The sequence below is a fragment of the Cicer arietinum genome, chromosome 3 (assembly GCF_000331145.2).
Source record: "Cicer arietinum cultivar CDC Frontier isolate Library 1 chromosome 3, Cicar.CDCFrontier_v2.0, whole genome shotgun sequence".
In the NCBI taxonomy this organism is placed as follows: Eukaryota; Viridiplantae; Streptophyta; class Magnoliopsida; order Fabales; family Fabaceae; genus Cicer; species Cicer arietinum.
In genome coordinates this window covers 75,795,243-75,807,091 of record NC_021162.2, presented here as the reverse complement: position 1 = coordinate 75,807,091, position 11,849 = coordinate 75,795,243, and the positions used below count along the sequence as shown (strand labels likewise).

Below are 11,849 nucleotides of genomic sequence, written 5' to 3'. Positions count from 1 at the left end.
TAAGAGATTATACTAATTTTGCAAATTAATAAAAATAATTAATCAAAACTACAATTGAGCCAAAATAAAACATTACTCTATCCGTCATCCATCACACAATGATTGTCACATTAAATTATTTCACATGGATTAAAAAATAATGATAAAAAAATAAATAGAAGTGATTTTTATTAATTTTTTAATTAATCATTAATGTGTTCTATTTATTATAAATATAATGTAAATAACAATAACTTTAAAATGATTCAAATATTATTTAGAATTGTAAAAGAAAACAATTAAAACTACGTAGAAAATTAAAAGTAATTTTTTTAAAAAAAATGTGCATTTTAAAATGCAAAATCATTCGAAAAACTGATTTAATTTAATTTTTTTTCAATTGATAATAAATTAAGTCTATTGAATATTCTTTTTTTTTTTTTTTGTGTTTTGAAAAAATTATTTTTGCTAAAAGCAACTCTTACGAATTTTGTTAGTTTTATTCGAAAACATGTATTTAAAAAATAATAGTCTTTTTATATATTTCATTGAGTATTATTTTGAAACGAATTATAAATAAAAGTGGTAATTAAAAAATTGATGGATCTAGTCTTAATTAAGATAAAAAAAAATTAATTACTATTTTTATTTTATTTTAGATAAAGAATATTAATTGGAGCATCATTTTCAACTTGCAGGATTCTCCTAAAATATTAATTTCAAAAAGTAAGTTTGAGATAAATTATAAGGTAGATGTGTCAATTCAACATGTACCCGTCCATTTGATATTTAAATTAATAGTTAAATGAGTTTTTTTTTATTAAAAAAAACTGTTTTATGTCATTTTGAAAAAGGTTAAATAAACTTTTAACTCCTATAAAATTTTGAAAATTTGTTGTTGGGTCCCTATAAAAAAATCACAATTTTTTGTCCTTACAAAATTATTGTACATATTTATGAATCCATCTTCACAAATTTATAAATTTTTAACTTTAGATAAATATGTTCAAGATAAAAGTTCTTCAAATATATAAAGATATAAACCGAACTTTGAACTCCTTTTTTGTGAGGAAACTTTATATAGTATTGTAAACATATTTACAAAAAGTTAATTCAAAAATATATGTTGATGTTCCAACATAGACTAAAGCTTCTTGCAAAATAATTTTGTATTGACTAAAAAATATGATTTTTATTTACAAGAACTACAAACAAAAGTTCAAAATTTATAAGGATTAAAAATTTACTGACTATTTCAAAAATTATAATAACTAAATATTTTTATTAAATTTGTCAACAAAATAAAAAATAATTTTTTAAATTTTTATTACTTATAATAATGAATATTTCATATTTTTTACGATAAAATATAAAAGATCAGTATAATGCTTATAAACAATTAAATGATATTTTTTTTCTTATGAAATGTTATTTTTGATTCACGGAAGTAGCCATTAATTTATTACTTTGTAGAGCAAATATATCAAAAAAATTCAATTCATGAATGTACCATAGAAGTTTGATAAGTCTAATAAATCAATATTATAGTTGTCGTAATGATTTAATGAACATTCAAGGTGACGACAAGATTTTGTAATTTCTCAATTTCCAAAGACTTTAATTTCTCAATACTAAAAAAGAAAACCAACAATCTCTTCATCCGTTTTAAATTATTCAGATTTACTTGAAAATGAAGTAATTGTTTGATCTAATATATATATATACAAAAAAAATAGTCAAAATTTAAATTATTCTTTTGATAGATTTTAACCCTAAACACAAACACAATAACTTATGAAGAAAAAAAACACTAAATAGTCCAGTTCATTACAATGTCATCAATTACAATTTGGAGAAAGTTTTCTAGAAGACTTGATAACATTGAAAATTATAATTATGTCAACTAAATATTTAATTTCATTACAATTATTAATCATGTGAACATTGGGCGGCTTTATCGGCCATCCTGTTTACTTTAAATGCAATACAAATAATTTCTTGTTAATATATGTTGAACTTTTCTTAGGGTTTTTGTTTTTGTTGAATAGGATATAGAAAACTTAGAAATGATGAGCAATTGTGTAATAATACGTGATCCTGTCCTACAATTCAAAAGAAGTTTGGATATGCTGATAATGTCGGTGCGACCTAACCCCTTGTCTAACTATTGACAGGATTCTTTCGGGTATATTGATGTTTTGAATGACAAGTATGATAATATGTTTATAATTTATTGGTTTAACCTAAGAAAAGAAAAGAGAATAATATGATTCTCTAGTTCATTCTACTTATTGTTATCTTTTTCGTAAGATAATGTTCAACCATAGTCGACTTGTTTATGCAAAATCTACCTTACGATATTTTTTCACGGTCCTTGGTAGATGTGGTATTTCTTGTGGTAGTTCAAAATGTAGTTTCACTCTATCTGTTTGATGCATTTCTATTATGTATAAACAAATCAAACACGTAGATTCATTTCACAGCTAGTTATTTATGGATTATCGTATGTTAGATGTAGGTAGGGACTCAAAAGAAACTAATATATAAAGAGGTTTGGTAGTAGGGGTGAGAATAAGCTGGACCGAGTTAGGCTTTGCTAGGCTTGAGTATGACCTGTCAAAAAATTCAAAGCCTAAGTCTGGCATGTGGTATGTCATAGGCTTATTTTTTAGATCTGAGTCTAACATTGATAGAAGTCTGGTATGTCCTGTTAGTATACTTAAAAACCTATTTCATCTTAGTATTTTTTAATAAGTAATCAAACATATCTTTAAATAGAATAACAAGTTAATATGTCAATGAAATCAAGTTCTATTGTGATATTTAACATCACATTTTGAAGAATATGACCTTATATACATTATACTTAAATTATATTTTATAATAATACATTTAAATATGTCAAAAATTAAACGAGATTAATATGCGTAAATTACTAAAAGTTGAATATATAACAAAAAATAATAATATAATAATTATAGTAGTAAACAAATATTATTTATATTAGGCCTAAAATACTTATTATGTGGCCCTGTAGTATGACTTTTGTAACTAAACAGACTTTTTTAGAAACTTTTCCCTTGTCTGTTTAAGAAAAAAAGTATGGCCTAGCTTGAGCCTCAGCAGGCTAGGCTGCATGCCTTTGTGGGTCGGCCGGTCTGACTTATTCTCATCTCTATTTGATAGTAATATATGCATCAAGAAACAAAATTATATAAATAAATTAATGTTTTAATATAAGTTTAAACATGTGTTTTGTCCTTACAATTATAACATTTATTAATTTTTGTCCTTGCAAGTTTTATTGTTTAGTTAATAATCCTACAAATATAGTTTTATTTTAAAAATTTACTGACTATTTTAAAAATTATAATAACTAAATATTTTTATTAAATTTGTCAGCAAAATAAAAAATAATTTTTTTAATTTTTATTACTTATAATAATGAATATTGAATATTTTTTTATGATAAAATGTAAAAGATCAGTATAATGCTTATAAACAATTAAATTATATATTTTTTTCTTATGAAATGGTATTTTTATTTCACGAAAATAACAATTAATTTATTGGTTTAGAGAGCAAATATATATATAAAAAAAAAATCAATTTATGAATGTACCATTGAAATTTGATAAGTCTAATCAATCAATATTATAGTTATTGTTGTGATTTAATGAACATTCAAGGTGACGACAAGATTTTGTAATTTCTCAATTTTCAATGACTTTAATTTCTAAATACAAAAAAAAAAAACTAACAATCTCTTTATCCGTTTTAAATTATTCATATTTACTTGAAAATGAAGTAATTGCTTGATCTAATATATATACAAAAAAAAATAGTCAGATTTTAAATTATTCTTTTGATAGATTTTAACCTTAAACACAAACACAATAACTTATAAAAAAAAAAGACTAAATAGTTCATTTCATTACAATGTCATGAGTTACAATTTGGAGAAAGTTTTTTAGAAGACTTAATAACATTCAAAATTATAATGATGTCAACTAAATATTTAATTTAATTACAATTATTAATCATGTGAACTTTGGGTGGCTTTAACTGCCACTCTATTTTTTAACGAAATTCCTAATATATATATATACAAAAAAAAATATTCGATTTTAAATTATTCTTTTGATAGATTTTAACCATAAACACAAACACAATAACTTATAAAAAAAATGACTAAATAACAGAGAAGTTACACACATGATAGATAGCTTAATTTGAAGATAAAATAAATAGAATTTTAACTATTCATTAATTAATTGAGACAAAAATGAATATAATAGTATTTGTAACTGTTAATAAATTAGTAAAATTATTAATTTTTATTTATGTGTGTAATGTATTAATTAATACTTTTTATTATGAAATGTTGTGATATATTTTGATTATGTGTTAATGTTTTAAATTTTTTATGTAATACTACTTTTTTTTTTTGTAAAAAGAAGATGAAATATTTTATGTAATTGTAAAGTAAATAATAAATAAATTAATTAATTTTGCATATAAATAATTTTTGTATTTAAAAGATAATAATGTGATTATTTGCCAATACTTGTGGATACCCATTCCACCCTTAGTCACCGTCGAACCAGTATAATAGAGTAGTCTCACTCGACGCATGCACGACACAAGCGTAAGCAACAATGACAAACTGATTGAGAACGACAACCATCGTAGAGCATAAGTTAGTGATTCAGTTGAAACTCCGCATGACAATTGTTAGGAGTTTTTAATTAACATAATAAAAAAAATATATTTAGTTTCACGATGAAATTTTCACAATCACATAAAACTACAATAAAATATTACAAAAGTTTCAACTAACTTTTGAAAAATCGTTGTGCGTCCTCGTGAATCTTTTAAATTTATACGATATCTATGTTGAGGTAAAATCTTAAATAATTTTTGTTGAGAATAAACAAACAATGACTTAATCACTAATAGTAATTTTGATTATATTGTTATTTAATTTGTATTTTTTAGTGATTTATTCAAAGATAAGAGATTAAATATATTTATACAAAAATCAATGATTTCACTATAAAAAGAATAAAGAACATCACGTCTTACTTTAATTGAAGATTGATTAGAAGAACATTATGATTATTCTTTTTTAAAGACAAACTTAAGACATATCATTTGCCATAGTCCAAACCTCATGTCAAAGAGTATAAAGATTGTTCAAATCAATAATCAAATAAAGAACTTGAGCTAAAGGTCCATATAAACAAGACAACCTCCATATTGATAAATTGTGAGCACCGACAACAAGGACATGAGTGCAATATTGTTAATGCATCATTTTTGTATAAAATTTTCCATGCTTCTGAGCGAAAAGACTTATATTTCACATCCATTAAATCACTCATTCACAATTTCAATAAAACACAAAATCAAGGAGGTTATGGTTTATAAAATAATATTATGGATCAAATAGCTCATGCGTTTAATAGACTTTAACATGAACCAACAACTTGCAGGGGTTCAATAATGGTTATACTGAGTCTTTTTAATCATCTCATTGTTTATAAAAGAAACGTCAAGGAGAAGACAAATGTAAGAGTCTTTAAGGCAATCATTCCATACTTAAACAGCCATACTCAAGCAACAAAGTTTTTCTTTTAAACAAAAGTCAAGCTCTTTCTTAGTATATATCAATGATCACTTTATTGAGCTATTGCTCATAGTTAATCTCAAACAAGTTTTGAGTAGATTTTAATTCTAAACTCTTTTATCATACACATCATTTGTAATTCAAGTCTATCTCTTAAGATAATTTAAGTATGTTGTAAAAAATCCTTTTAGTTATTAAAAATTATTTCAAGGTTGAAAGGTGGATTCGGAAATTGATCAAGAGTGACCAAGAAAGATAGTGCGAAAGCAAGAATGTCTGGTGCTAAGCACATTAGTGGAAAATCTCACAAATTGTGAGAACTCAACGTAGCCTATATTAGGTGAACCATGATAAATCCTTGTGTGATTTTCTTATTCTTATTTATTTGTCACTCACTTATCATATACCACCTATAAATAATATGTTTTAGTTATCTTTAACTCACCCAAAATATTATAGATTTTCTGCATGAAATCAAAATTGATTTTGAGTTAATCTAAAAGAAGCTAAGGAATTAATATTTTAAAGGAATAACAATTCAAACCGTCAGTACTTGTGATTGATATTGCTACTTCAATCCACACATGCATAAAATATCGAAGATGAAAACTCATCTAAATTGACCTATTTAAGTATATTTATTAACATACACACTTAGTAAAATTGTTTAAAAAACTAAACAAAATTAATTTATGATCCGTCTATAAATTCTCTACCATAACTTATAAAAACAATGAAAGCAATTCAATTTTATTTGTATAATAATAAGTGTTTATGTTCTCTATGCTTAATTAAGTTATTTATTCAAAAACATCATATAGACCTAAAAAGATTTTTGTTAAAAAAGAATAAAATGAGGGTTGAGTGAGAGTGTAAAAAAATAATATTTGTTGTGACAGGGCGCTTAAGGAAATGGCAATCGAACTGGATCCATCAAGACACGGTTTGGAGTAAAAAGCCCAGCCCACAAAGTTACAAAACCCTAAACCCTGACTACGGGTCTATTTATTCCATTGCCTCACTCCTTTAGTTTCACATCGCCTACTTCATCCTCTTCCTCACGCTAAGGTATTCACTCATTTCTCATTCTCTATTTCAATTCAATTTATTTTATTATTCTCGTATTTTTTAAACACTGCACATTTCGAAGCCTTTCGTGCTCTCTATCATAGCACGCAAGTTCAAAGCATGTGCAAAATCAAGCATCGTTTTCACTCTAATTAGATCCTCCGGATGTTATCTAATCCTCTGGGTTTTATGCAAAATGATCCACATTCCTTAAATTAAACTATTTATCGTACAATTCTTGTTATTTATTTATCGTTTATTGAACATCTCATACACTGCGATTATCGCTGATGCGAAAAATATTTACTAGCTGTGCTTATGGACGGTCTTGTGCTGGTTAGTTCATACATCAGTGCATAACATATTCCTAAGCTACATTAATTGTTGCCACCGTGATTTTTTGATTTGTCCCAATCATTAATATTGGTACAATTCTTCATAGTAGCATATATTCTTATTCCCTCTTTAATTTTATTCGCCGAATCATCTCAAAACCCTAATTGATGAGGAATTTTGTTTGTTTGCTTTTTTATCTAGTTATATGTATACACATATATCCACAATAATGGTCTGTTATTTTTGTAGTTGGAGTTGTAACCACAATGTCGAATCCAAAAGTTTTCTTTGATATTCTAATTGGAAGGATGAAAGCTGGACGTGTAGTAATGGAATTGTTTGCTGATGTTACCCCTAAGACAGCTGAAAACTTTAGGGCTCTATGCACTGGTGAAAAGGGGATTGGAAATTTTGGGAAACCCTTACACTTCAAAGGTTCTGGTTTTCATCGAATTATTCCAGAGTTTATGTGTCAGGGAGGAGATTTTACCAAAGGAAATGGTACTGGAGGAGAGTCTATTTACGGGTCTAAGTTTACTGATGAGAATTTCACTCTAAAGCATACAGGTCCTGGTATTCTTTCTATGGCAAATGCTGGACCTAATACGAATGGTTCTCAGTTCTTTATATGTACTACAAAGACCCCATGGCTTGATGGGAAACATGTTGTATTTGGAAAAGTTGTTGATGGATACAGTGTTGTTCAGGAAATGGAGAAGGTGGGTTCTCATAGTGGCAAGACATCTGAACCTGTTGTAATTGAAGATTGTGGACAAATAAACTAGATTCTATTATTATTTTGTTCAAACTGTTGAGAAATGAATTGATGTATTGTTATCTTATTTGGTGTTATACCATGCATTCTATTCAATGTAAATTTCCACTGTTTAAGTAAAGTAGTTGTTCACATAATTCTCAAAGACAACTTTGGGTAAAAAAATAATCTGTTTTTATCTTTAGTACCTTTTTATTGAATGTACAAGCACAATCTGCTTATTGAATGTACAATCTGCCTTCTCATATGAGGTGTCTCCAAGTACTCACATTCTTTATGTTAATTTTCTTTATGTTAATTTTGATAGTTATGTACTATTAAATCTTCTTTTACCTTATGCTTTCGATTAGCTAAGGTGATATGTTACAGTTCCTCTTTAGTTCAGACTGTTTTCATATTTGATCTTTCAAAAACTGTGGTACATTGTTCCTTTCTTTATTGTGTGATAATCAAGTGGATGTATTAAACTTATGATGGACTATGATTAGACTTGTCAATGGGATACCATACAAAACCACACTACATCAATGGTTATATTTTAAATGTATTAAATCTGACACTCTTCTCTCGACACTAGGTCACACAATCTCTCAACGCTTGTGATAAATTCATACTATAAATTATCAACTCTGGAAAATTAAACCCCAAAGAACAATAATGAAGAATTCGTCTAATTATATTCAGCTACATACAAAATAAATTTACGTAGTATAACTTACACTTCATCACTTTGACAATGTGTCTCATTTTAGTAAATAATAAATTGTCTTAAAACAAATGTTATTTCAGTTTCAAATCAATACTTTTGAATGATTATTATATACAATATTATTATATTTTGGATTCATAATAGTGAAGAATCTACTATTAAGATAGATAGTTTAGTAAAATGACATCTATTATTTTAGGTACAAAAATAACATATCTATTTTTATTATTCTATTTTAAATATGTATGTAAAAATCTTAAAAGACATAATAATAATTATGAGACAGAAATAAATAATAACTAAACTACTAGCAAAAAGTATAGAAATTCGTTAAGGTTAAAAGACACCATTTTGATGTTGTCTACGGTGTTGATGTGATGTCATCTTTTGTGGCCTCCCCTTGCAAAATAACAATACTTTGGGTCTTATTAAAAGAGAAACTAGAAATTTCATGATTGAAAACGAGAAGGCATTTATTTTAGTGTTTAAGTTGGGATAGTCTCGCGGAAAATTGTTCATAAATGTCTTCAACCCACTCAATAATTTTCAAATATATATTGCTTTATTTTTAATTTTTAAATATATTGTTACAAAAACAATAAATTGTTTTGTTAAGTAATTGAAAATAAATATACAAAAACATTATTAAACTCATGCATCAGGCAAATCTAATAAATAATCCAGAGGCGATAATACAATTTATATTTGCAGTATTACACTTTATTAAATTCTTTAATTTAATTGGCCTAAAACGGAAAGGAAATTCATCAAATAACAGCCTGAGTACTAGGTGAAGGCAAAATTTTTATTTTTAATTTTTGCAAATGTTTTCTTCAAGTAAACTGATCACAGGCCATATGAACTAGTAAACTATTGAAACAAACTACTCTAATTTTCTCGCTACTTATGGCAAGCATACTCAATGAAATTAATTAAATACAACTTGGGGCTGATCACCCTTTAGGAAATGTATCCTCACTTTACAGTAACAATTGGTACAATCAACAAAACTTTCATCATAATGGTCCCATGGTCTGTCTCTACCAGAAGATCTGGATATCGTTGTTGATGCATTGCCCGCATCCAAAATACATTCCATTGCAAAGCTCAGAATTTTCCACTTTTGAGGGGGCAAAATTGGGACTCAAAGCTGACCTGAGCCTACAGTCTCTGCGCAACGGCCAGTCATCTGATCTAGAGTGTCGATATCTTTTCATATACTGTATTGATGTATACTAATGCTTGAAGTGAGATGGTACCTAAAAATTATGTCTTAGTTAATGGAAAACTACAAAAATATGAAGAAAATTGGAAAAATACTACATAAAGGGCTGTCAAGTTTTAATTCGAAATAACATAAGTATGGGCTACGCAAGAAACTTGAACTGGCCTAGGTCAAGCCCAAATTCATATACTGGTCTATTTTTTTTACTATGTTTGGCCACATCAACAGTCTACATCCAGCACAACAGTCAAGCTCGTGTCGATTAGGGTTTGTTTGATATGCATGCTAAGATAGGGTTGTATAAATTTTTCAATATTGTGAATGTTATGCATGCTTAGTATAAAATATTGTATTGTGTGTGATAACACTCCTAAATTCAAAGATGCATTCCATAACACTCGATGTAAAAGTTAACACATTTGTAGATAAGAGGAGTTTAATGAATAGTGTTATACAATACAATATTCACATCAAGCAGTTATCACAGTATTATATTTTTTTGTTGTTAATTGTGTTATAGATTGAAGAATCATCATTGTTTAACAATGATAAATTTCCATTGGGGAAAGGCACACAGGGTGGGTTCACCCCCTCCCAACCAGGTATTTTCCATATACGAGTCAGAGTTTAAACTGTGGTCACTTGCTTAAGGTGCTCGAGTCACTTACTAATCAGACCAACCAAATGTTGATTTATATAAGCTTATTCTAGGATTCCCAATACAGCATGCCAAATAAGTCTATAACATCCATCAGCGTGCAAGGGCTCGGCACAACAGGTTAAGTGGGCTAATAACATAGATGACTTGTACATTTTATTAGAATTAATAAAACTATACGTTTCAACGAGTATATTATGTTAGTCAAGTCAACCTAATTTCTGCACGTTTTATTTTTATTTTTTTTACAGGAAACACACTAGTTCCAAGCTGCAAATGCAACCCTCCACATCCACCAAGGCAGAGCATTCTGGAATTGTTTCTGCCTCCTGGACTGAAATATACCTCAAACTACTACGGCGAGGTTGCCATAGAATATGCTCTAAATGATTAGAAACAATTAAATTAGAAAAGAATAATCACATATAGTTCAGTGACCTGCAGCCTGTCTAGGGCTGTTCTAGCATTTTGCTGGCTGAGCCATGGCCTGTTAGCCAGCCTGATTTTAGGCGGGCTATATCAGTGGGAAAGCAACAATTTCAGAATTATATTGTTAATGCAAAGTAAAAGTGGATTTCTACCATCACATTTCAACTTACATAGAAGATGTTAGAAGGGAGCCTCTAGTGATTCATCCCAAACTTCTGCACTTCCATTAGAAACATCCTCTACATCTTCTTCCATTGAAAGCCTAATATATTCTCTGTGAGCAAAACGATCCCACTCTGTCAATGTAGGATTCTCACGTTCCTGTTCACACAGGACATACACCAAAATAGTCAAAACTAACCAACAACAGACAATCATACGGACTCAACAACATATAAACTTCTATTGAATTTTCACACACCTGGCGAATCAAAAATGGGTCACGACTTTCAAAGGCCATGAACTTATTTAGATTGAACAGGATATTGAAAATACTTCCAGAGAGTTTACCACCCTTCAGGTCTAGCAGAGTGATATAACTTTCGTTCTGCAGAATGAAGAATTCAAATTTAAAATTAAGAAAAAATGTTATATAAAGTTGAAGGCAACAAAATGAAATCAACCAAATGACAAGAAAGAGGATAAAAAGGGAGGAAGCAAAAATGCATATTGGAATATGTCATCTTCCATGCAAAAACGAACATTTTAACTACTCAGTAGATTTGCATAACATGACTTTGCAAAAACACAACGAAACATGACCAAACAATCAATAGAAGGAAGACTGGAAAACAAACCTCAGATCCAATCATGTCAATTATCTGGCACAATATATCCTCAAAAAGCACAGGTTCTTGAGCCATGCACTCCATTCGGTGCAGTTGCTCCTCATAAAAAAATTGCAGTTCATTCCGTGTCAGAACTCCATTTCCATCCAAATCAACACACTTAAACCTAATCACGACAAGTGAAAGTCACACAGCTAATTAGCGTCCACGGTAAATTTTTCAATGTTTTCTTAAGGGCGTTGTGTCAGCAGGA

General features: G+C 28.2%; 2 protein-coding genes across 4 annotated transcripts in view; one reads left to right on the top strand and one right to left on the bottom strand.

The window, feature by feature from the left end:
- The first annotated feature begins 6,542 nt into the window (after positions 1–6,542).
- On the top strand, positions 6,543–8,034 carry LOC101489605 (peptidyl-prolyl cis-trans isomerase CYP19-3). The gene is made up of 2 exons (XM_004494695.4): positions 6,543–6,676; positions 7,262–8,034. Exon 2 carries the CDS (start codon positions 7,279–7,281, stop codon positions 7,795–7,797), a length of 519 nt encoding a protein of 172 aa, XP_004494752.1. The 5' UTR covers positions 6,543–6,676; positions 7,262–7,278; the 3' UTR covers positions 7,798–8,034.
- Positions 8,035–9,165: 1,131 nt separating this feature from the next.
- LOC101489284 (probable serine/threonine protein phosphatase 2A regulatory subunit B''delta) overlaps positions 9,166–11,849 on the bottom strand; it is a 12,182-nt gene continuing 9,498 nt past the window's right edge. For all 3 annotated transcript variants that reach the window (XM_004494694.4, XM_073366594.1, XM_027332774.2), the window contains 4 exons: positions 11,606–11,762; positions 11,230–11,355; positions 10,979–11,129; positions 9,166–9,755 (listed from right to left, as the gene is read on the bottom strand). In XM_004494694.4, coding sequence (XP_004494751.1) covers positions 10,989–11,129; positions 11,230–11,355; positions 11,606–11,762 — 424 coding nt within the window. In that variant the 3' untranslated portion in view covers positions 9,166–9,755; positions 10,979–10,988. The remainder of the gene's footprint in view (positions 9,756–10,978; positions 11,130–11,229; positions 11,356–11,605; positions 11,763–11,849) is intronic.

Excerpts from the sequence above, each read along its gene's own strand:
- LOC101489605 (XM_004494695.4), top strand. The coding sequence starts at position 7,279 with ATGTCGAATCCAAAAGTTTTCTTTGATATTCTAATTGGAAGGATGAAA.